The sequence below is a fragment of the Musa acuminata genome, chromosome BXJ1-2, assembly GCF_036884655.1.
Source record: "Musa acuminata AAA Group cultivar baxijiao chromosome BXJ1-2, Cavendish_Baxijiao_AAA, whole genome shotgun sequence".
In the NCBI taxonomy this organism is placed as follows: Eukaryota; Viridiplantae; Streptophyta; class Magnoliopsida; order Zingiberales; family Musaceae; genus Musa; species Musa acuminata.
In genome coordinates, this window is record NC_088328.1 from 32,896,890 (window position 1) to 32,923,770 (window position 26,881).

The window sequence follows — 26,881 nt, forward strand, 5'->3', positions numbered from 1 at the left end:
AAATTGTTGAAACGGAATTGTGGCGGCGGACCGATCTCGATTACTCGATTTGTTTGCGGGTGATGCTTCTAGATATAACGGCTACGAAATTGATGTTTTGAAGGGGTAAGAGTGCGTGCATTGATTTTTTTTCCTCAAGCCTCCATATCAACAAAAGTCTTAAAAGATTTAAGTATATTCGAAAAATATCATTTAATTAAGATTATAATTGGCAATGAAAGTCGACAAAAGTAAGTGTTCACGCAGAAAACGGACAAGTATAAAGAGCAGAGAGAGAGAGAGAGACTAAGCCAAACGAGAAGAGAAGAGTATTCTTAGGGGAAAATAAAAAATTGACATGGGCTGGAAAACAGAGAAGACGATGAGAGAAAGAAAAAAAGGGGAGGGGAAAACCTAAGATCACCGCAGTAGTAGTATTAGTATCTGAAACAACAAAAGGGAAGCTAAGAAATGAACCAACCTTTCCTGCTTCACGTCCATCGTGAATATGTGAAATGAGTTTAACAGAACCTCTCCTGCAACAACACCATACAAGTACAATACCATGAGAGATATATTCACTTGTTGGAACATTATCAGATGCAAAAGCAATTATCTCCATGTTTTCTTTACACATCAAAGAACCATATAGTACATGTTTTTCTGTTTTTTCTTTTCCTCTTTCCCATCTTCCAACACTTTTTAGCTATCACGGCAAACACAAAAAAACAATACTCTCAGGATCATGACTGCTCCTGAATACACCAAGTCGTTGGCATATGTCAATTACAGACACGTGATGTTTACGAACATAGGATTGATTCTATGAAGAGCAGAGAAATAATTATACAGTTTGGTGTGAGAGCATATTAGGCTTCTGTAGTACACCGAGAAAAACACATTAAGTATATCTGTGAAACCAATCCAATAAAAAATGTACTATATATAAAAAAAAACCTGACAAATCTTCGATCATGATTTACATGACAAACTAAGAGAATATCTGCTGAATGACAGTATCAGCATTCCCATTGTATTGCATGAGAAGATGAATCGCATCAGCCCGCGGCAAAGCCAGGAATTCCTGCGACAGATGCAAGGCATTCACATCAAGGTGGCCCAAGAACAAGATAAGACATGTAAACATTCAAGACTGATAGCAAAATTCACAAGTACGGCCCCACTGGGCAACAAGATACACTCTATGTGAAGATGGTATCCCTATTTTTCCAACTCTCAGCCTCGTCTTCCATATATTAGATCACAGATGAGTTTACAATTTTTTTTGGAATTATCAAGTGATGCAAAAACCAAACAAGTATGCAAATTTATATACACTTCAGAAAAATCCACACAAAGATTAAAGTGCATTTATTCCTTCAACATGCAGCCAATGACATGACAATGACATAGCATATAAAAAGGGCAGGCTCAGTGACAATGACATGGCATAAAAGCAAACCATAACTGTGAAAGGATTTTAGCTGACTAATAGGTACTGCTGAGGTAGACAAGTATGAAAGAGTTACATGGCAGTGATAATTTGTAAACACCTTCATGAATATGAAATTAGCTCCCCAAACAAAAATCCATATTTCAAGTAGCATGGCAAATTTTTATCCCAAATATGATTCAAAGAACTTACCCCTAAGTGGATCCATCATATATATTGTTACTTGCATATTGGAAGATTTTAAGTCTTCAACTGCATTTTCTATTTTTCCTTTTACAATGAACAACTGCACTCTAGATATAATAGTCAAAACTTTGCATATGATCATGAACAATATCATTCTTCAGTTGTGAAAAAGTGCAAAGTCTGCAATTCTTATTTTCGGACTGTGTACTTAGTGCACTTAGATATGTATTTTTCTAATAGCAAAATTGTCATGCTTTTACGGAGGAAATAAACCGCTATCGCCAGCATCAATATAAATCCAGCAACCAACTTGGAACTTGGAACGGACCACATTTTACTAAATCTGTAAGGATTGATAAAAAAATATTAGCATAAGACAAATATACAAAAGATGGAAAGAGATGCATATGGACATCCAAAACTCCTACAGTTAATTGCAGTTTTGGGAATGGCTACAGTTGGCAATGCCAAATTGTGTAGATCAGTAGTATGGGAAAACAGAGAAGTTGCAAGAATAGATACAAACAATATCCAACCAATGGACCATTTTCCAAAATCAAAGGTAAGAAAAGGCCGAACTAAATCTTACCATAACTTTAAGTATTGCATTTTCATCGCAAACATTTTCGCCAGATGATGCTTGTGGGCTTCCACCATCTTCCTGCATCTTGCTACTTGAACATATAGTGATCTGAGATCCATTTGCAGTGTCATCTAACAATGCTTTCGCTGCAGGATTACTGGACATTGGAGTATCAATATCTTTCAGTTGATCTATTTTCAGGAATTGTTCAAACCGGTCTTTGCACATCTGAAACTTAAACCACTCATTGTGCGTATGAAGTGTCGCTCTCACTATCCTCATAAGTTGTGGTTCTTCAATACCAAACTTCTTACCCATTGCAACCTGTCCATAGAGAAAAATGCATTAATTGGCACAATGGTTTGGATAAAGCAGGAGTAGCAGCATCTTTCTCCAAGTAGTCAACTACAAAATTAATTATATCAGTCCAGTACCACTAATGAACCCTACCAGACTAATACATACCAATCAGGACATTCAAAAAAATATTTTCAAGTATTTGGAATATTGTGTTTACACCAAGAATGTTCTACAATTTATTTAATGTTGGTATTTAAACAGTATATTGCATTTACCAAGCAGTATAGTCAATGTACTGTGAAATGTCAAATCATGACAAATGACCAAGAAAGATAACTCCAAATAAAGACAACATGGATATTTCTCCAAGGTGTTTTCCCTCTTATATAAGCCAGCCAACCAAACAAGAAAATGGAACTTAATGTACAAATTCTGTTCAATTTACAAGCATAGACAAAAGAGAAAGGAAAAGAGAAACTGACAAACAAGCAAATAAGTCAGCAACTTTTAATTAACCAAATAAAGAAGCAAAAAAAAAAAAAAATCACCTGCAGAGATGTGGCAAGGATAGGCCAAGGAGTCCCTTTTGTAAAAGCATCTTCACTAGGCTTAAGCAGACACAACAAAGTTTCCTTCAAAGGCTTCAACAGATCTTGGTTTTGTGAAGCTAAAGGGCCTAAATGAGTACATGCGACCTTGAGAGACTCAGCAAGATCACCACTCTGGACAAGAGCAAGAAACTCCACCTGACATCAATGCATAAATTAAAACATCATGATCCTTTGAACTTCATTGAGAACATATATGACCGACTAGAACAAACAGCAACAGTTGCACCTGTTTTAGTTGAAATAATAGATTAGGATTTTGGATAAAGAAGTCTGGATCTATTGCATTTATTTCTTCCACAACTTTTGCAGCCATTCCCTTGCAAGCCAGTTCCCTCATCTCTAAAATAATCTCATATTTATGATCCTCTACATTTTTCAAACTCTCAGAGAAAGACAAGTTTTTGCAGTCCTGAAAAAGAGAACAAAATCAGCTACCAGTCTTATAACTGCAAATGTGGAAATTTATTCTGGCAAAATCAAGCTTACTAGTTCTTCCTGAATTGTATCCTCAGAACCACGTGGTGGCCAACCCATAACTTCTGGTTTCGGTATCCCCAGCACAGAAGAACGTGGCGAATATTCCAGCTCCTCAACCCGGCCCCTCCACCTTTTTCGTCTCCTATGTCCCGTTGAATAATTTCTGCTCCTTCTCAACCTTCTATAACAAGTCTCTTGATTATTAACATCACTAATGCTGCAATTTTCATGATTGTTAATCACTTCGCTAGCAAATCTTGATTCACCAATGCTTATGACATCAGCATAAGATTCCGGAAAACCTTCAGCATCAGCATTGTTCACAGAAGTTTCACCATCAGAGAGTTTACTACTTGTGCATTCTATGTTTGAAGAGCAATCCCCTGATGAATTATGTTCAAGATCATAGTTATACCACAGGATGATCTCACAATTCAAATGTATTCACAATTAAAAGTGACTATGTCGTATCATGTTATACCTGGTGGAGAATTAGAAACTCCATCAATGATGCCTCTATAAACACAGTACTCATGGACAAGCTTGTCAAGAATTGAAAGATCCAATTTCATCCGGCACAATTCATTCTGAAATAATTAAGAAGAGGGAACAGTGACTATCTTAAGGAGTTTCACTAAATAGAAGATATCAAGGAAACAAACAACTTAAGCACAAATCATAACATCATAGTTGACAAATTCTGCATACTTAGCCTGGATGGAGGTTTTGTGTGCCAAGGCAGATACATAATGCATTGGAAATGACTACTCAGTTCCTATATGAAAATCCAGCAGCTAGCAAGCCTCTTAAGGTATTCTTATTTATATCATGTATGAGGTTGAGGTAAACGATACACAACCATGTTGACATAACTTGCAATGAAATAAACACAGTTGAATTGGCAGTTGATAACTTCAGCCCTTGGAAAAGGCATAAGATATCAAATGTGGAAGATCTACAGTGATACTCAACTCCAACATCTCCAGACAGCTTGAACATAATGATCATCACAATTAATGTATAGCTCCAGAGTTATAACAGATTATACTTGAGAGCATATAGTCAACCTCTCATTACTGAAGCTCATTGTTGAAGTTAATTTTCCATGAGTTTCTATACAAAATATGATCAGCACAGCCATCATCCAGTAAAAAACATAAACATAACTCAATGAATATTGACAGCATCCAGATACCAAATGGCTCGATAGTATCAATAGCTGAAGCTATGATCTCACAATACTGGTTTCATCATCATCTTACGCCTTGACTGTAAGGTAGTGTTAAATAAATATTTAACCACCAAGGCAGCTGTAAAATCACAACAGCAGCCACTGCAGAGGTTCTTGACTACTAAAGGTGAGCTAGATTTTCTATTGAATAACAAGATGTAGAAAAAAAATGAAAAATGACAGCTCAAATACAACTATTTATAAAACCAAAAGCATAGGTATAACGACTAATTATTGAGGAACCAACTCAAGGAAACAAATAAAAGAACTCGTTGTATGAAACACAAGAATGAAAAAAAAGAACCCCGAGAAAGGGACTTACTACTTTTCACATGATAATACTTAAGCAGCTAGAAAATTAGTGTGAATTTTTCCCATCAAGTTTTACATGACTATGAAAAATCTGCAACTAAAAAGAGTGATTGCCAATTCTCTCTATGACACCATAATTTTTTCTGTATCCTCCACTTAAATGTTTTCACATACCCAACAAGAACCAACTCCCGAGCTTTTTTTTTTTTTCCATACAATTTTCCACAACCATGAAAATCTGCAAGTTAAAAGTGTGATTTCCAAGTCTCTATATGAATTATTTAGTTTTTCACAAGATGAAAGCATGGTGCTTGAATAGCTTCTATTGCTCTTGGCCTTACAAAAGCAATGCCAGATCTTGCTAAACCTAATTATTGCCCGACAATTTTCTTTTATACTATACCATACATCCATTTAACCAATATGTTTTCCTTTTCTCTGTGTGAAAATACATACAATGAAATAGATAGAGATTATTTATTCTAATATGACAGTTTGGTTCCAAAATCTAACATTAGAGAATTCACCTGGACAAGAGTAATTTTTCCCTCAACAATCTCAATGTCATCTTACTCTTCCATTATATATAGCATACATAGTCTGCAGTAAGAAATTTAACCTGTCAAAATCTGCATCTCACATGCTCATTTTCCATTTAATAACCAGAATTAAATTGCAAAGCTATCTCCTAAGATTTTCCAAGGAAATCACGGGGTGCTCGGGCGCTCGTCTACACACCTAGGCAAGGTGAGGCAAGGCAAGGCCCGAGCACTTGGGAATAGGTCCAAGAGAGCGCCTTCAACTAGGCACAGCTTAGATGCGTGCCTAGGCCCAAGCACTGGGCAGGCCAAGTGCTCGCTTGATTCAATTGATGTGTGGATATGGTTCTTAATTCTGGTTTGATCGAACCACCTAACCCAACAACAATAATAACAACAAAGCCGTAAGTTCCAACTATTTGGGCTCAGTTACATGGATCTTTTGTCGCCATTGAGACTCATAAAAAGTCATATGTTTAGTTAAGTTCAGAGTGCTTAAATCTTATTTATAGTTTCTACTAAAGTCTTTTTAAGTCTTCTTCTATCTCTCCTTATAACACTTACATTAATTATTTCACTTCTTCTGACTATCGTATCCGAAGGTCTCTTCAGCACATGCCCATACTATCTTAAACGATTTTCTCTCATCTTATCCTCTATCGAAGCGGCACCTAGTTATTCACGAATAAAAGTATTTCTTTTCCTATCTTCCTAGTAACTCAACACATCTATCTCAACATTCTCATCTCAGCAGCATAAACTTTTTGTATATGTTTTTTTTTAACTGTTCAACACTCAGATCCATAAAGCATTGTTGGTCTCACAACTATTTAATAAAATTTTTCTTTTAATCTTAAAGATATTCAATGATCACACAAGACTCTTATGCCTCTCACCACTTTAACCATCCTGTTTTTACTCTATGAATAATATCTTCATCAATTTCTCCATCTTATTGAATAATTGATCCAAGATATCTAAAGCTTTTACTTAAATAGATTTTTTGTCCATCCAATTTAACTATATTCTCTTGTCTATTTCTAGAACCACCAAAATCAAAATGCCTAACCCACATGGTTCTAAATGTATTAGTTACTTGATTCTGGTTTAATTGGACCAAAGTCAATGTATCTTAACCCCCACCCACCCCACACGATTGAGTGCTTGCCCCCTTGGGAAACCTAATCGCGACAACGATGTCTTCCTCTCCAATGAATTGTGGCAGAGGTAGATTCGTCTTCCTTTTCGGTGAACAACAACGATGCCATTGTCTTCCTCTCCAACAAACAGTGATAGCGTTGTCCTCCTCTAACTAACCCTTCCCCTCTCTTTCTCCTCTTCCTCCTTCGTTGTCACCCCCTCAGACAGCCTCTGACCAACGGCTTCCGTGTGCAAGGCGAACGTCTGTGGTGTCTTCTTCTCATGGTAACTCAAAATTTTATTAACTAAAACATAATTGAGAAATATTCTTTAACTTGAAAACTATACAAATCTTATGTCTTCTAATTTGAGTACTAAGCCTTTGCCAATATGCATCTTAGTTCCTATTATACCTTTTTTCTATACCAAGTATTTCCAAATATGTTATATGTGATTTTATCCAATTTATTCACAAATGTGTCCTGGTGTGTACGATTATAAGCATATCTGGACCTAAGGAATATTGTCAATGTTAATAGAGGATTAGCTAGAAAGATTAGGCAATTGGGACAGCATCATGTTTGCCTGGTTAGACAGCTTGTTCACTAGGAATCCCAAATTATTGACTTCAAATTTTGATACCATAAAGAAGAGAACAAATTAAAATTTTGGAATTCTAGGGCAAATGTCGGCAAAATAACCTAACAGATAAATCATTGCTTCAGAAATCGCCCAATTTAATCATCATGATGAACAGGTGTAACCTTTTGAGCAAAGCATAACAGTTTAAAAATGTAGTAAATGCTACATGGCAATCTTAACTTCAGTGGCCAAACCTAAAAACAAGAACGTCAGCTTGTTTCAGCCAAAAATCATGTTTCAATTGATTCTGACATGGAGCCATATATTTGTGTCATGTAGAGTGTGCTCTCTGTACATTCCTTCAACACACACACACACACTCTGATCCCATCATCTCTGTACTTGCTGGCCAACCTGACCACCTAGGCATGTCACTCCATTCCTTGATGTCTTTCCCATGTCAAACCTGAGCGCCGTAACACCTCTACAGATAACTACCTATAACTCTTGGCCACCACCAGTTGTTATCAAAGAGCCCAAAGAACAGATAAGTCAATGTTTTCATGTGTTTCCTGTTTCAGAGTAATAATCTGAGTCTTCTCCTTTTAATTTTTCTCTTTTTGACTGTGTCAAAGAGCCTCCTCTTGACACCAGCACGCATGACATTCCATGACAGTATGGAATAGTAATGTAAACACCAATCTGTCAGGGGAAAGGAATGACATAAATAGAGAGAAGGCAATTCTTGGTTGCAAGAATTACCAGATTCAAGCAAAATGTAATTGATTGAACTTTGAAGGACTTAGCTACCAAAATAAGACATAAGATGTGCAAGTACTTCATCCTATCTTTTATAGGTACAATGCCTGCAATAAAAACTCTATAGGGAAAAAACTATATATTCATCAAATACACAACGTATGAAGATAGAAAGATGCAGTGACATGTCGGTAATAAATAACCTGAAATGCCTGATATAAATCCCCTTTAGCAAATCTTAAGCTATCAATTGCTCCTTGTCTTGTCAGCTCCACAGCATGTGCAAGGGCTTGAATGTCAACCTGAGAGTTATCACTTAAAACATAAAACACATCCAGAAATTTTTTTAAAGACGAAGTAATAACCAAGGCGGTTGCTTACTTCATCAAAAGGAGGTGCCTCATACAAACTCTCTTGAGGGGTTGCTGAAGGGTCCCTATCCTCTAGAAGCAATCGCTCAGTGAGATCTGATATAGGGGATGAAACACCTTGACGGCAGCAAAATACTTTATGAATACTGCACATAAATGGGTGCTAAGGTCACAGAGCTGCTGCAGGTTAAAGAGTTCACAGAAATAAGAAAGATTTTCTTTTGCAAATCCAAAAAAAAGAGACCCAGAAACATACCTAATTAAATATCTCAAAGTCATAGAAAAAACTGGATCATAGGCATGTAAATGAGCTCTTAGAATGGAAGATAGCAGTCCAGCAAGGTCAAATCTCCTTCTTTCAGACCACTGATTCACATGAAACATTCTCATTTATGCAGTAGCATTTACAGAAATTTATCTTTAAAATCAAAAAGTACTGCAATAGAATTCACATGGTTAACCAGCAAACCCCAACTCTAATATTACAGGTAGTATAGCTGTTTCAGTTAGAATTTGAATTGGGATACTAGAAAGGGTTTGACAACATCAGCAATATGCTACCTGACCTGTCTCAAGTATCCTGGCCAACCATGTTATTGGTGACCCCAACAATCATGTTAACAATAAAGTTTAGCCAAGCCCACTACATTACTTTGATGGTCTTGATGAGGCCGGAATCATAGAATGACTATCATACTAGAAGACTACTTCATACCTCAAAATCAAAGGTAAGTTATTCTCAACCACACCCCACAATGAAGTTAGGTAGGCCAATCCTTAAACCAAGGGTGGAATCCATACCCTGATAGTAAAGTCAGCTAATTCTACAACATCAAAGCCAATGGCAACCAGAACTCCAACAACCATCGAGTTAACTGAGCACAGAGCAAAAGTCTATGTTTCCATTGTGACGAAAAGTGGACACTAAACCATAGTTAATATCAGGCTAACCAGGGCAATGAAGAACAGGAAAACTTTAAATTGATCTGACATCTCCACCAAAGAATGTCCAAAAGGTATCTCTACATGCTTTGTCCAGAGAACCTCCAGAATTGAAGGACATGAAAAGCCTAATTTCTGTGAACAACTACCTTCTCAGCATGCCGATAAATAAAAGCTTAACCTATAACTTCAACAACCTTGATTTCCTTCAGAAGTTGAAGCTCAAAGTAGAGACAATTTTAACCTTTGATGTCTTTTTGGGAGATGGATGCTAGTTTGAATGTCAAAGAAGATGCAACCATGTTCCACTAAAAGTACGAGGTAGGAACAGATTGATATGGATGGTATCAGCATCATACTAGGCATGTGATGGCTTGTGGATCACACTAACGAACTTAAGTGTGACTTCCTCACCATACAATGAGATTGAAACATAAAGAGAGTATATTTAAGCACAAAGCTAAAGATGTCAGACGATAACAGAGATGGTTTGAGACTTCAATTTTGTCTGATCTTGGATGGAACTGTAGCAGAAATTAGCTACACAAGCTTGGGGAAAGGGTGTGCCTTAGCAAGAGAGCTGTCACAATGTTGTCTGCTATATCACATCCTGCATGCCTCCATATCCAACTCAAAAAATAGGTATTTCCAACTCCTATCATCAACCGGAAAGGGATCATAATTCTATGTTTGATCACACAATTCCAGAGAGCCACCCATAGCCTGGAAACTCCTAATCGGGGTATTAAACTAAGGATGATGCAGCAGTGATATTCAATAACATATTGGTATTTTAATATTAGTCTAGATCAGTTAGAAATTTTGTTATTAGAATATCATATATAAGAGAGATTGCAAGCCCCAAAGACATGCCTGGACATCTTTTTAATATTTTGTATTGTACTTATCAGTGATTTGCATTAGTATAGTAGTGCGGTTATCCTTAATTATACCCTTGGATTGTGTCTCTCTTTGAACTAGAGAAACCTTAAAATAAGAGGAGTGATTCCTTAGAAGATACCATGCCAACATGGTACATGACAACCAGAATGGGTCATCAGGATTGGCATGAGCAACCCATAAGTGCTATATACAATATTCTATGCTTGAAAACCTGTCATTTTCAACAGAAAAAAAACCCATTGGTCCAAGACTTTATTCGCAGTGTAGATGACATGACAAAGCCTTGAACCTGGGGATAGCATATCAACTAAAACTGTTTGACAAGTTCATACATTATTGTACATGGAACCAATCTCGTCAATTACATTTAGCTTCGACTAGAATTCTGGAATGTCTCCCACCAGTAAATGCACATTCTTGCATTAAATTCCCTTACAACCCAATATATGGATCAAATCAATATGAGAACCCAACGATCACATGGTGTACAAACTAAAAATAAGATGAGATGGATATAAGATTTGACCACATAACTTTGAAGAATCATGCACTCAGCCTAAACTATAATCTGAATATTAAATTCTTCTAACATATGGCAATGCATATAAAATGGCAGTCTAGTGCACAAGGATCCCAGTAAAGAAAGGTATAACTAGGGTTCATTTACGGAGTCTTAACCCAGCAAGTAGAATGAATATTTCTATGACTTTTATCCATGACACACCAAGCTGCAATATTAAATAAGGTTGCACTGCACTAATCCGCTAATATTGAAATATATCTTATGAATATGAATGCAAAACAACCACATCTCATACCAATATGAACCTGGACTACCAGAACATAATATACAATGTTGCAGGCATGTTCCAGTAATCATTTTGTAGGTAAGGACCAAGAAAAAGTTCAAGTATGCATGTCCAATTGGATATATACCTCTCAAATTGCAAAAATCTGATTTTCAAAACTGTACTGGAGATCCTTCCATATTATTCTTACTGTTAAATTAATGTTTTACCACCTCACAGACAAAGTGGAAAAAAACAAAGAAACTCGAACTCTCAGAGAAGTTTTACAACTAATGATATTTCAGAAAGAATAAATGGCTGGCTTCTGTCTGTAGTATCTTAATATTTGAAGTTTATTTCTCCAAAAATAGTTCAACAACATTTTATTTCAAAAAATTCAATCAGTGATACCATAAGGCACAAATCTTGAAGAGAACCCAGTAGGCTAACATGTCAATTATTCCTTAATTTCCTTAATAGATGAGGCACAAGTTTTAAGTTGAAGACGCTGACAACATATGAGGTGAGCATGAAAGGAATAAAGATGCTGAATAAGAGGTGCGCTGGTGCTGTTCACAATCATCACATCTTGCAACGGTATGGTAGATATTCCAAATAACAAACCATAACACATGTGAAAACAACAAAAAGTTTTCTCAAAGATATAACTCTTGACAATAAAAAAACATAAATTACGACCAAATTTCTTGTGTAACAAGAAAGGATTAATGTAATTACCTCATGTGCCACAGGAGAATTTTGATCTTCTTTATTAAATATTAATGCCAAGAGCAAATGTTTAAACTCCTCATAAGCTTCCTACAGAATGGATAAACATGTAAAAACATACAGAATTAAAAACAAAATGCATGGACATGAAACATGTGTTAAACATTAGAAAAGATAACAGGTGCTATTACATATCAACAACGTGCAGCAAACCTAAAAGATTTTGAATTTTTGAGCAAATTGTGCATAGTTATCTCTTCACTAGGATGACTAAACATATATGCCATGTTTCAAACTTTTTAGTAAGTCTGACTTTTATCGATGAATAAGCATAATAACATCAAGATGGCAGTAAAAGATAAATGTTTTCCTACAAAATTTACTCTAGTTATCAAATGATGCTCATGTTTATCTTTCTAATCAATCATAACAAGTATGCTATGAATGTCAACAATAGATGGCACTTGATCCTAACCCACAAGCACTATGCTAACATGAACCATGCCAAACTCCCATGTGTACAAGCAGCAGAGTACATTTAATATCTAACATGTAGAATCCTCAACTATCAATATCTCAAAGGTAGGCAAAGCTGCTACTTATCTTAATTTAGGCAACCCTCGAGCCTCATATTATATACTCAAACAGCCACAATTATGCAGTTCCAGTATGAAACAACAAAATTGGGGACAACAAAGTGTTCAAACATATGTTAGAATCAGTAGCAAGAATTCCCAATGTATACAAACAAAAGCAATTAAACTTCCAAATGTGCAGTACCCACCCGCTAATCCTCATATCATCCCTGCCCTAACTAATAAAATATTTTAAAGATAACACACGATGAGGGTCAAAGAAAACAATTATTGAAGGATAATCAAGATAAAAAATTACCGGGTATGAATCGAGGGCACAAGGAGCAAGAGCCACGCGAAGGCACTCGATGGCCAAATCACGATCTCTCTCGGTCCCCCTCCTCAAAAGCTCGATAAATTTCTAGAAATATACGAAATCGCCGCAATTAATCAAACCGTCCACAGCGAACAAACAAATAAGCACAAAAGGATGACTTGTTGAAGCCTAACGTTACCTGCTTTTGGAGCCAGAAGAGGATGCGGCGATCATCGAGGACCGTGGGCACGTGGAGTCGGAGGTGATGGATGGCGGCATCGACGTCGCCGGCCTCGATCGACCGTCGGATCTGGCGAATGAGGAGGCGCGAGCGGTAGGAAGAGGAGGAGGAGGAGGGGATGGGAGTGGAGGAGGGTGAGGAGGAGGAGGAGGGAGAGATTGGCGGGGAGGTCGGGGGAGAGGAGGAGTCGTCGAGGAAGAAGAGGCGTTCGCAGTTGGCGAAATCGACGACGAGCGAGTCAAGCGCTTCCCAATTCACCGGCATCGACTCCATCATCAGCCTTCGTGAACAAGAGGGGAGGCGATGGGGAGATATTTGACACAAGGAATCGTGCGGTTTCGGAGTCGGGTCGGATCCAACAGTTACGGATCCAAGATAAAGATCCACACTCAACGATTGGAGTGGAATTATCTATTTGGGTGAGCAATATTATTACGTTTAATAAAATAATAGATAGTGATCAGTATCTATTTCTAATTTACTAAATTATATCATATTTATTTTAATGATAATATTATATATTATCAAGCGTTTTTGGCTCGACTTGGTGGACATTGCTGGCCAAATACGCAGTAACGACAAGTAATAATGTCCTAACTCGTCTTTATTGGCCATGTGTTTTTATCGATCAGAGCCTTGATAGTGAGATTATGGAATCGATTAATGAGCATAAGATTCAGAAATTTGGGCCGACGAAACGTCTTAATTTGGGCTCGGATTGGACCGAGACAGAGACGAATAGTGTATGTTTGTTGCACATGCATTGTGTCATTTATGTGAAATGGAAATCGTTCGATGTAACACAATACATGTATCTAATTATGGTCATAATGTACTACAACAAGAGTATTTGTATTTGTCAACATTATATACATATATATATAATGATATTTATTATCATTCCTTCCTTATATGTCTCCTCCAATCGTCGTATGATAATTTTCTATTAATCGTTCAAGTTGAGAAGCCCTTCGTTTGATCTTCTTTTTCGTTGATCATGAACGAGATCGAGGAGTGCACCGGTACGCGATTCCTTCTTCGAACTCACCTGCATTCTACAATTTCTGGTTCTTTTTGCACACTTTGCCTGATCTAACCAAAGCTGACAACACGAAGCAGCAGCACCATCACAGTCAATAAATATGGCATTCTGGTGGCCATTGTCAGCCTCAGAGAATTCCCCTCCTCTGCAGAATAATGGCATATTGACATGATCAAGTGCAAATAACAGTGGCAGCTCGAGAGCTGCAGTTGTGGCTCTCCGTCGACAAGGATAGCTCTGCCTTGTACAGCAACATATGGCTCTGAATCCACCATAACATCGGCACTTGTGGCTAAAGTTCTCCCAGTTCATGAGCCATCTCGAAGACACGTCTCTTCTCCTCCTCTTTCTTGTCCAAGAGAGGCGTCGATTGTCACGAAGCATGTGATCCATATAAGCTCCGCACTTCATTTCTTTCTCAGTGGACCAGAGATCACATTGCCATGAGCCCAAGCTTACGATCGTGGTAAAAACCCGAGGAAATAGCGTTCAAGACCATTCTTCTCGGATGATGTTTGGGCTACAAACTTTGTTTAGTTCGGCCGGCATCGCTGGAGCATGCATCATGCCACGAGTAGCTCTGCAGAAGAATTCCAAACTCGAAACCCAACAACAAGAATCAGCACTTTCCCTCGGCCATAGAACGAATCTACGATCTGCATTTGGCCATAACCGAGAACAGTCTATCTGTGGGTATCAACTATCTAGCTCGAGGAGCCATGGTGGAGATTCTTGTGTTGTTGCACTCTTTTTGTTCTCTCTGGGCTTGTGTTCCATCCATGAAGCACGACTCGAAGCCAACACTGCTCGAGACCTCAGATGGAGGCCCTTGGCGTTAGGAGGACCACCGGAGCACTAACAGAGCTTTTTCTGAGGACATGAAAGTAAACCAAACCCATGGCACCTCTTTCTCTCGCACTGGTCAGGTCCCCTCTCCAAAAGCTTTGAGATTCCTCAGTGCTCCCCATCCCCACTCCTGTCTTTTTCCTGTATGGATCATGCATGATGAGTGGAGCTCTCATTCACATCTTTCTCATCAGGGAGGCTAGCTAGGGAAGTTCCTACCACCTTTAGCAGGAAAAAGGTGATAAAGGCTGCGACATCCTTCCTAGGACCACAAGGGGTCTCATAATTTCCTTGGAGCACATCACATGCAGAGTAGAATCATGTACAGTGATCCGAGATCTTGGAACTTCCAAAGATCTCAGTAGGTGATTCCCCGGAAAGTCCATCTCCCAGCAGATGGAATGAGCTCGAAGATTGAAATTTTACAGTCGAAATGTCATGCGATATCAGCATTATTAAGTATCGCGTTCAGCAAGAAGACCGACCACCTCTTTGTAGGTGTTCATTGGTTGAAGCATCTCCGAGTGTGGCCACTGGTGGGCATCTACTTCCCCGTCCATCTCTATCAACCGCATGGTCCCCCGGGGTTCGATCACATTACTGTCCACGGGAGAAAGGCAAAGTAGAAGCCCCACATCCTGTGACCTAACCATCGGGTATCTCTCCCAGCGATGAAAAGAAAGAAGAGGAGGAGGAGAAGGGCATGAAAGAAGGCTTTTTTTCCCCCTGGACTACGACACGAGCTGTAGATGCAATCTTTGGCATTAAGTGGTCCACTCCCCATGTCATCAGCCTCCTTGTCTGCTTAAGCCCACCCAAGGAAGACTACTGTAGTCTCGCGGGATAAAAGCCATGGCGCCTGTGGTCCTTTTGCGCAGCAAACCTAATCCTGCTGAAAGGGATGAGCCCTTTAGCCAAGGGGTCTAATTGGCCTTGTCGTCCGTGCCCACTTCGTCCATGTGCATCCATGCTCTCAAAGCTTCCATTGTCCTCGACAACCTTTCCCTGTGTTGTTCTACGTGAAGTCTCAGCCCACACACACACTGTGGTCATCGAACAGACTCCACTTCCGATTGCCATCTGGATCTAACAGTGCTCTGTCCTTTCTTGTATAGGATGGCCTTCGAACCAGGTCGACCATTTCCCAGGCAAGCCAAGGTGGTGGGGATCCACGGGAGCGCCATTGATTGCACTATCAAATTGGACATGATTTGCCCGATTGTTCTGGACATGCAAGGCAGGGCCAAGCTCTTCTTTTGTGTCTTCTCTCTTTCTTCTTTTTCCCTTGATGCTGTGGAAAGGATATTATCCATGCAACGGATGAAAAGAGGAAGAAGAAGATGATGATGATGATGAAATGCAAGACACCCTCACACAAGAATATGCATCTATCAACAGAACACATTCAAGCTTTTAATGCCAAAACAACATCAACAAAAGCCAAAATTCCTCATCTGCTGTATGCTTTTAGCAAAGCAAAAGATGTTTTTTAGCTAGTCTTTGATGAAAAAGAGATGAGAATACTTGTCCTGTCTCTGATTCTTTTCCATTGCTATACATATATGTATACATGCAGAATTATCCTTTGTTCGAGTAAAAAGAAAAAGTTCATTTTACAGTGGATGGTCCAGGGTGAGGTTTGGTGAAATCCATAATCCACAGTGTGGGCTGCATGACTTTTCTGCTCGATACCCACTTTTCCTCGGTATAAAAAGGGTGGGGGGGGGGGGGGGGGAGGGGAAAAGATAAAGGTGGGCTGAAAACATGGTCAGAGAAGGTCAGAACAGTTTGCCAGTAGTTCTCATGCTGCAGAATTAATTCTGTAGTTTTGAGAGAGAGGATTTAGATCTGCACAACTCCATTCTAAAATCTGAAGCAAAGACTGTCATATTCTCACATCAAATGGAGTTCTTGGAGGACTATGTGTTGACGACATCGCTGTGCATGTGAATTAGGTTCTGATCGTCTCTCTGCATTAGCATGCCGAACAAGTACATAGTGTGTGTGTACATTCTGCGAGCAGCACCACAGATGGATGCACCCATTTCACTGTCCTCGTGCACTATTATGCTCACTGCTCGAGTGCACTAATTTCACTGTCCTTGTTCACCATTATGCTTGCTGCTTGAATGCATTGGTTTCGCTGTCCTTTGTGCACTATTATTCTTACCACTTGAGTGCACTGACTTCACTGTCCTCGTGCAGTGTTTAACTTGTCATTCCTGTGCTTACTACTTTGATTAATCTAAAACTATATATAAATATATATATTCATAATAAGACAAATTATTGATCATGGTTAATTTATTCAAAATATTAAATTTATGCATAGGACATAATTTATTTAATAGTGATTTTGATGCTATACTTATTGCTTAGGGTGTGAATTTTGACAACTAGGTGACCTTTTCGACTCCCTTAGGTTTTGGTTGTTAGTCTTAGAAAGTTAATGAAGGGAATAATTTGGTGATTGCGATTGAAAAATGAATGTAAATAGTAGTTGAAGGTCTAATTATTTGGATGTATATTTGCAACCAAAATAAGACAGGGATGGAGGCTGTAAGAGGAAGAAGAAAGTGATAGTTATTTATGATAACATTAAGAAGGGAGAGAAAGGAAGAAGACAAACGCAGCTATTTATGACAGAATAGAAAAAGAGAGAGAAAAAGATGTGTGAGAGGTAATATGAAAATGATATGTGCTCATGCTCATATCGAGTTGATATAGTTTGTTTTTTGAACTAAGGTTATCTTCAAAAAAAAAAAATTACTATTGGGTGTATGTCCGATGTGATCGCTAATTTAAATTATCATTAAAGATAAAAATAAATTATTTAACGATCGATCAATATTCAAATATAATTGACTTATATGTATTCGGACATGATTATAGAAAGAAAATAGCAAATCCAATTTGCAAAAGGAAGGAAGGTTAATATAAAAAAACCTTATTTTAATTTCAAAGAGATTATTTTCAACACTAATCTTTATCTTTCGTCCACTTTCAAATTTAGCAAGTAATAATAAATAATTTATTTACTATTTCTCGAGTAATATCTTCTTTGTCTTAACAATTAACGTATTTTTATAATTATTTATGAAAATATTTAATGTGAGAGTGTTATTTATTTAACAAAGAAACCTATAATTCGAGAAAAATGTTCATTCCACATAGGTTAATTGTACCGTCCACAGGATTATTGTTCGGGCACTATAATTAAATGGGAAAAAAATAATCATCGTTGGAATAAAAGAAAATAATCATTGCTGGCTTACCGCAGCCAAAAATACGTGGCTATCAATTTTTATATTTAACCTACAATTCCCCCTCCCTTGGCTCCATCCAACCGTTCGTACACGCTTTTTCAACACCCCCTGGCATACCCTCCGGGTCATCCACTCTTTTGTCCTTACCCTTGTGGACCCCGATTGTCCCGACCTCTCGGGGCCCGCACAACAGCCATTGTACCACCGGGCCCCTCCGCGTCAGAACGGATGGGCGGCTGCTGTTAATGACTCCAAAAGAGAAGATTCCTTCGGTGGAACAATTGCTACGTCACCCCCCCCACCTCAGTTAACACAACGTGCGATCCGGCCTTCTTGGTCACGTGGACGTCCCGATCTCGTTCATCATGAGAGCGACGGCCAGCAGACGCGGGAGCGTCTTATCGACGTTAAATCTGGCTTTTGGGACCGTTTATCTCGTACACCTGACCTGTGATAATTGCGCCTCCGTGGTGTTAACGTCCGTCGCAACCGTTAGAATCCCGATCTACCAGTCGTTCGATCGTAAACGTACGGTGGAAGATCAAACTGAAGTGCTAGGATCGTTATTTTCAGCATGCGACTCACCGCCGACCGCCGGTTTTGTGCTCCGGGGTACAACGAAAGGATCACCGGCTCAGGGAGATGCCCGACCGGTTCTGTTGGTGACGGGAGTTCGATTAGAGTGTCCACGCGTCCCTCGACGGTTTGCTCGCCTTTTGGGCCCCAGCGTAAACGGGAAGCGGATGTGACGGCCCCGTTTGTCACTGACTTCTCCGTTTAAGGGGAGAGCGTGTCTCACGCAACGACCACCTTTATATCCGACCCGTTGCCGTCAACTCGGATCTGTTCATGACTTCCGCGCTTTTCATCGCATCTCATACTACGACTGATCAAGAGAGGGAGAGAGCGGGATGGGGAAGCATTCGAGCAAGAGGAGACAGATCGGGGAACTCGCGGTGATGGAGGCGACGAAGCCGATGGGTGCGAGGACGAGGACGGCGAGAAGGCTGGCCCTCGCGGCGTTGGACGGCCGCCGGAGCTCGAAGAAGAGGAAAGCAACGGGAGAATACCACCAGATCTCCAACCTCGAGCTCCGAAGTTGCAGCGTCGTCCTGAAACCTCGGATCGCCAGATCCGCGGCGAATTCCGGCGGCCGGCGAAATTCAAGCCCTGAACTCAGTCTCATCTCCCGGTCCTCCAGCGACGCCTCCTGTGAGGCAGCGGAGACGCCGTTTCGATCATCGGAGGTGAGTAGTACTACAAAATTCTCTTAGAATTCGAGTTTCTTTGTGCCCCATGAACTACAATTCTTACCTTGTCTGCTCTGTCTCGTCAGCTTGGCCAGGAATTGGACGACGCGACCTTCTTCCGCTGCAATGGAGAAAGGTTTGCCCGTTCTTTCTCGATTTTGCTGGTTTTCCATCGATTTATCTTAATTTCCATGTTCTAGTTCAAATTCTTTCGAATTTTTATTCAGGGAAGAGACGGCCGCCTCGAGTAACGACGGACAAGCGACGAGTGATCTTGAATCAACGGTGGAGATGGGATCGCGCAGAAGATCGACGGCGATTGCAACACCCTCCGTTGCCGAGCTGGAGGAGTTCTTCGCGGGCGCAGAGAGAGACCTGCGACGGCGATTCGTCGAGAGGTAAACCCCCTCATATTCCTCCCGCTCTGCCGGTTTCGTTTAGCGATTCTCGACCTTAATTCCTTAACCTGAGCCTTTTCCGGTGCTACGCAGGTACAACTTCGACGTCGTCAAGGACGTGCCATTAGCCGGCCGCTACGAGTGGATTCCGTTGACCCCGTGAACAGGGAGGAGAAGAAAAAAAGAGAGAGAGAGAGAGATAATAAAAAGGAAACCGTATTCCTTCATTATCCATCTCATCAATTCCCATCCACCATATTTTCCTTATTTTTCCCATCCGTTACATCTTGATCAGACGGCTTTTGCGATGCAATTGCCTTTTTGTTATTATTTTTTGTCATTGCTGTTAATTAGTAATTATGTCTGTTTCTTCTCTTCGTAAACGAAAGTGTCGGTGAGGGAAATCATGAGGGTGAGGTCACCGCGGACGGGATGGGAAGCTATAACGACAATTAAAAGAAAGCTCCATCATTTCCCACGCTGATCCTGATGCATGGCATGATTGTTTCCAGGTGGCCTCCTCTCCTCCCATGGAAACTTTGGAAGCGCACTTCACTGCAAAAGTCGAAGCGGTTTAAAACAGAAAGATGAAGCCTTACTCTGCCTCTGTAATGATTTCTCACTCGCTCTCTCTCCTTTTTATTTAATGCATCCGAGTTAGAAAGAGGAATGTATCTGTGAATCTTTCAGACGATGTTGGGATTAGAATAAGGTAGTGTGGGATTGTTTTGGATCCAGTGCACATGTGATCATGTGAAGCTCTTCCGGAGAAGGAATGTCGCCTTTCTAAGGCACCATTTCCTTCGTTCCTGCTCAGCATGGAATCATTATTATTTTTATTATGACGATGCTTGGAGCTTAACATTCGTCCTAGGCAAGATTTTTTATCATATTAATATTTGCATTTGAGACGACTTCATTTAGCATCCTAGTGGCTTTGCATACACTAATTTGAACTTTTGTACATTGGTATATAAATACGCCATCCTCTAAAAGTATGGGGAAAAGGGACACACGCTCTGGCCCTGGATAAGTTAGATGCAATTGATTGCCATGTATGGAAGAGTAAATGGCATTCTCATCTTGAAGACAAAATAGGAATCGTTCTTTTTGTTAAATGTTGCTAGAGGTGCTGGTAATATCATCGTCTTAAAACTTTCTATCTTTTAGATAATTTCTTGAAATTGTATTTTTCCTCGTAATTGATTTCACACGTCAGTCTTCCTCGTGTTCAATTGAAATACACTAACCATGGCTGAGGCCTGAGTTGTCGATCTACTGCTGTAATTGGTGATGAACACTTAGCAAAAGTGGTCTTCAGGGAGAGAATATCCTTGAAAGTGAATAGAGATTTAACTAACTGAGAACTGGAATGATGAGCTAAGAACAGATCCATGGACGTGAATCCCCAGATCAACAGTAATGTAAACAAAGGTCTGAGGTGGAAGATATATGCTCCGGCCTGTACTTTATTCCATTGCATGCCCGACTTGGTCTTACTCTTCCCAGCATTAAGATTCTGTTTCTGGTATATACTCGCATCGGAGAACAGAGCAGTTCCATGCTAGATCAGTCTTGAACTGGATCATATTGTTTTGATGGCGAATAGAAATTTGTAAGCCATATGATTTTGAGACTTGATGACCAGAGAGCATGATTACATTTCAAGTGGAATGGAGCTGATACAGGCCAATAGGAATCGATTTGATTCGGTTCATCATCAATTCATACTAGGATGCTTAAGTTCTATTAAGGGTATATATATATTTGGTCCCCCTGAATCGATTCTACTCGTCATCAAGAACAACAAAAAGAACATGGTTGGCATTCGAATTTGAGAACTCTAAGCAATTCACAGTAAAAAAAATGGATTGCACCAATCCAAAGTTACTGACCCTCCTCAAGACAATTGGCTTCATCTCACTCAAGAATTTTTTGAATATATATATATATATGATTTTCAGAATATTTGACTGAATGTTCCAAAATTTTTGCAGAACATCCTATTTTTTGTAAATAATCATTTTGGCAATGATTTTCATCGAACCCATCATCACTTCCATCTTGCATAATTTTTACACCGTTTTTGTTATGCTCACTCACAACTCTCATACGAGGAAGGAGAAGATATAAGAGCTATTGTCGACTTTTGTCGGATCCCTCTTGCATGTGTAGAGATGATAACATATCCAATGAGACTAGCAGGATTTTCAAAGGCAATGATGGCCCTCGTATCCTCTCTTCTCTCGTGCGAGAGCCACGGGTGAGCACAACAATAGCTACATGGGCGAGGCGACTAGGCGTAGGTTTAGGACAATGACGATGAGTGTTGCATATGGTTCTCATAATGTTTTCGTACTTGTACGAGGGTCATGAATAAGATGTGTAGAGTTAGGATAGACAAAATCAATGATAATAACGAGACCGATGAAAATAAGGATAAAATGATCTTTTATCGTGTGTGTATATATATACCAGTCTACACCGCTGAAAATAAGGACAAAATCAATGGCTACACCGCTGTACCAGCCTAACCCGATTCGTCCGCCCGCGCACGTTAGCCGTTTTCTCTCTCCTCCTCTTTGTCCCCTACAATTAGTGATGGGTTTTTGAATCTGATTGACGAGAGGGATCCGCGGGGTGGAGGTGTGAAACCCTGGCCTACAATTCTTGAGCCGGGGGGGAATCGCTGGTGGGAGATTGGAGATGTAGTGGGAGGGAGGGAGAATCTACCGAAGGAGTACAGATTGGAAGGACGATGTCGTGGTTGTCGAGCCAGGAGAGGCACTCGAAACCGTATCTACGGCTCTACTCGTCCTTCGGTTGGCGCTTTCTCATCTGCCATGCCGATTTCCTCACTTTGTAAGCTTCAATCACTCTTTCCTTTTTTTCCCTCTTCAGATTTTGGTGAATTGTACGTACAGTAGACTATTCTTGTGGAAATCGCAATAAAATGGCAGGAAATTAAGATTAGAAATTTGCAAGTCCCAAATCGTAGTTGTTTGATGCTCGTGTAGTTTCTTACACGAGTGAAAGTAAAAGAAAAAAGGATATTTATATGGAAACTGTATTCATTGCGGGAATTTGAATGAAAATAGAAAAAGGGGGAAATAACAGGAGCTTCTTCTTCTTTTCGGATTCTTTGCCAAAGAGCTACTGACAGAAACCAAAATGAAATTTTAACTATTTATTTCCACTTTATACATGAAACAGCTGTCTGACCAAGTATTTAGCAAGAACATGCACTTGCTTAAACATATTTGATCTGTGACTTCATCTATCTTTTAAACTCTAATTGATATTAACTAACGTGAATGTCTGTGGTGTCATCCAGCAGTTAGCAACGGGATAAGGAAGAAGCACATGTCTTCATTAATGGTTTAAGGTGGTATTGATTGAGATATCAGCCTAAACTATATTGGTGTTGATAATCCATATTTTTAATTTTCATACTGTTATTTGTACATGTGGGCATCTCCAATAAATATATGGCTTCGTTGCATCTGAGTATCAGAAATTGTAGGATCAATTATATATCATCATCGATATCCTTTTCATTATTACTAGAGGTTTTGATATCTTTGTAACTTATTGACAAAATTGAGTGCCTTGTCCAGACTAAAACCCTTCAAGCTTTTCTTCCCCCATGAATGGTGATAAATGTTCATCAACAAGCACAGCAATGCGAAAATATTGGTTGCAATGACTTTTGATGATAATCTAGCTATGAATTTAGAAGGCATGAGGAAAACTCATGCCTTCTAAATCCATAATAATTTGGAATTTTTCAGGAATATGAAGCCAATCTTATAGAATGCCAAAAATAAATCCTAAAACTTTGAACAACTTGGAAAGAAGTTATTGATAGCTTAACAACAGAATCTGCATAAACAAAATCTGATTTCATTATCTTGAATCTTCATCATTTGCCATGTCTTCATAGGCCATATTTCATTATTCTATTGGTTTATTATATTTGCAAGCTTTAGTATATCATTCGATTGCTTTGTAATTTTATGTTACTAAGTCGTGATACATAATTATGAATATCCAGAAACTGTAAACTGCATAAAGTGCATGTATGTTGATCTGACTTTGGTACCATATTGTATTTGGACCAGTACAGATCTACTACTGACAGCAAAGTGTCCTTTGATAACATTGCTCCTTATGGTTAGTTTGTAGTTAGTCTCCATCCCTTACATCGTGTCTTCGGAATACCTATTTAATTTCTCTAAGGAATATGTAGTGTCCTTTGTCAAGGTTTGTGCTATTTAACTTGTAATTTTGTCTTGCAGAGCTTTTCCATTTTGGTTCTGGTGCTGGCTTAGAGAATTAGTCACCACAATCGGTCAGCATTTTCATAGATAAAGATTTGGCAGCCCTAACTTCTCCAATTTGAACTGCACATCTAGTAAGTGAATAAAATTTTCTCTTTTGAATCTATATGCTTTTGAATCTTATACAAGTTCTCCATCTTTGGTCAATTTGTTTTAAAGTAGCCAACTTCAACTTGCATAACTATGACCAGAAAACAGCCAACAAAACAGAAAAACTCGTGTTTTTGACAACAGGCTTTCTATCTGTGGTCTCCATCCCCTGTGTAATAGACCGCATTCATGTTCATATACAATGTAGTAACTATTATGCAGATCAATTTGAGGAAAACGCAACACGAAATAGTATCATGCAGTCTTTTATGCTGTTATTTCGTGCCAACCTACGATGATATAGCCATCTGACATAAGGACACAGTTACATAACGATATGATTGCGTGCATAGGACGCAGTTACATATGATCGCCTGCATAGAACTCGTAGTGAATAGTTTTTTTTTCTTATTTTACAGCTACTATGTAGTAATTTTCATGCCCATATTTTTTTGGGCAAAGATTATGAGGTTTTCAATCTCACCATCATCAATGTAGCCATTCCGATTTGTGTCAGCTTGTCGGAGTCCACGACCACTCTTCCAGGTTGTAAACCATCCTCCTCTGCTGCGGATGGCCTCCCGAAGCTCAGCTTTGCTGATGCGTCCATCCTTGTTGGCGTCGAAACTCTTCAGCCATCTTTTGAAGTCCTCCATGGATATTTCTTCATTCATTGACTGAGACGGTGTGATAGGCATGATAAATTTCTAATGTCTGCAAACTTGAGTGGAATGCAATGCTTGCAACTCCGATCATTTATATAGACCTCAGCAAGGTCTTTACAACGTGAGCAACATGGACTACTTGATGGGCACCTTTATTCCATGTTATCTAGGAGTGTTTCTTGAGATTCTCTTCAGAATGTTTCTGGTTTCAGTCAGATGTCCTTTGGTTGCTATTGAAGATTAACTTTGACAAAAGTGCCTCTGTATCATGATGACTCGATTTTTTCCCCCCCTTTATTCTGTGCAGTTCAAATAATTGAAGGAATCTTTTGTATGCCTTCCTTATTGGATATTTTTTTAGTGCCTTGATACCAAATAAAGATAATGTGATGTATGTAGCCTTGTGGGTCATCTTGGATTCTCGTAGGCTAATGGAGAATCTACAAGCTCAATTTCTGTTTGATTGGCTTGTGAAGAAAACTAGAAAAGCCTTAAAATCTGTTCTTTTTTATTTTAATCATTTTTTGGGGTCCCTTTCTACAATCTTTGCTTAGCCTTCGATTTCATAGCAGATGGAAATAAAACAGAGTGTTTTTTTTTAAATCACAATAGTTATGTGAAAATGTTGGTGTTGTAGATTTGAGTAATTAGAGATGTGTGTAACAGTCAACATCTTAGAGATGGAAAGTTCCTTAAATCCTTTGAAGTTAAAGTAGGAGAATGCAACCAAGGCTCCCACAACTTTAGTCACTCGAATCTTATCAACTCCTAACTCCTACAAGCTGAATCTGATTCTGGATTGTGTTCATGGGCATATTAAAAGGGTAGCATAAACTTGAAAGCAGATCTCATAAGGAATATTAGTGCCACATTGTGATCCACATGGGAGAACATTTAGGACCAAGAGACACGACTTTGAATTCAATAGACCATATTGCAAACTAACAAGGCAACTTTGATGTGGGATCCTTACATACCATGACAGCTTCAGTGTATGCAAGTTCAGACCATTAATTTACCCCAAGAACTTGAAGACAATGATAAGAGGATTTATAAAATGTTTTATAAAGAGTTTGGGTATTTTATTTTATAATAATATATTTAACAGCTTAGTGGCAGAAGCTCATTCTTCTCTGTGACTGTCACTGGCCCAACCTTTTTGTCTTTTAAACTCTGCATGAGCTTGAGAATGTCTTTCCTCTCCTTATTTGTCCATAAACATGGTTTGACAGGTCATAAAAATTTAAAAGTTTTGGAATGTTGAACATCTACTCTAAGCTGATTAACCTGTGTATGTATTTCAATGAAGAATAAGAAGAGTTTACTCCTAAGCAAGATAAGATTTACAAGTTCAATGCATAATACATTCAATCGGTCACTCTTATGCCACTATTGGGAGCAATCTGTAGGTAAAAACATTTGGTCTGCCTTGTTCTGTTCTAAACTATATATCGTTGTGCTAACAGGTTGGATATCTCATTGTAATCTTGCATTCTGGACTACTACGTCTGCCAAAATTGTTTTAGATGGAGCATGACATTAACAGGTTTCTAGAAAGCATATTGTGTCTCCTGCTTGCTATGTAGGTTAAGCAATTCTTGGAGATGAGAACAAAAGCTGAAGAGGGAGAGAGAGAGAGGCATCTCACTTTATACTTGCATGGGGACATTGAGAGAGAGGCATCTCACTTTATACTTGCATGGGGACATTGATGGTCAGTTCCACCTACACTTTATGCCCCCAGAAGATGGATGGTAGACCTACCAGAGGCATGTGTTTCATACATGGCAGACCAGGATTCATTCATACTCTCCCTCATTCTTCATAGTTACTTGAGAGTGATATCTTGAAGCTTGTCTCATCGTGATCTCTTAATGCATCTTCCTAGTTAATTTTTTGATCCTGGAAGCATAAAATGTCATTCTAAATCGGAATTACTCTGTGACATCTGATGGCAGGTGTAAGCA

At 39.1% G+C, this 26,881-nt stretch overlaps 2 protein-coding genes and 1 long non-coding RNA gene across 4 annotated transcripts; 2 read left to right on the top strand and 1 right to left on the bottom strand.

Annotated features, from left to right (window-relative positions):
* Nucleotides 1-580: 580 nt before the first annotated feature.
* On the bottom strand, nt 581-13,311 carry LOC135610885 (uncharacterized). The gene is made up of 12 exons (XM_065105899.1): nt 12,976-13,311; nt 12,780-12,881; nt 11,895-11,975; nt 8,780-8,889; nt 8,534-8,669; nt 8,356-8,454; nt 4,071-4,176; nt 3,599-3,972; nt 3,339-3,521; nt 3,050-3,247; nt 2,208-2,525; nt 581-1,063 (listed from the first exon to the last, which is right to left on the bottom strand). Exons 1-12 carry the CDS (start codon nt 13,291-13,293, stop codon nt 971-973), a joined length of 2,118 nt encoding a protein of 705 aa, XP_064961971.1. The 5' UTR covers nt 13,294-13,311; the 3' UTR covers nt 581-970.
* Nucleotides 13,312-18,997: 5,686 nt separating this feature from the next.
* Nucleotides 18,998-20,176, top strand: LOC135613700 (cyclin-dependent kinase inhibitor 3-like). Its single transcript, XM_065110742.1, has 4 exons — nt 18,998-19,418; nt 19,508-19,557; nt 19,649-19,819; nt 19,913-20,176. The coding sequence occupies exons 1-4, from the start codon at nt 19,083-19,085 to the stop codon at nt 19,980-19,982; spliced, it is 627 nt and encodes a 208-aa protein (XP_064966814.1). The 5' UTR covers nt 18,998-19,082; the 3' UTR covers nt 19,983-20,176.
* A 2,044-nt stretch (nt 20,177-22,220) lies between these two features.
* Nucleotides 22,221-26,535, top strand: LOC135610895 (uncharacterized). 2 transcript variants are annotated; one of them, XR_010486363.1, is made up of 3 exons: nt 22,304-22,681; nt 24,118-24,233; nt 26,381-26,535. It is a non-coding gene; the product is annotated as an uncharacterized LOC135610895 (long non-coding RNA). The 2 variants fall into 2 exon arrangements; XR_010486362.1 differs by lacking the exon at nt 26,381-26,535 and having other exon boundaries at nt 22,221-22,681; nt 24,118-25,299.
* The last annotated feature ends 346 nt before the right edge of the window (nt 26,536-26,881 follow it).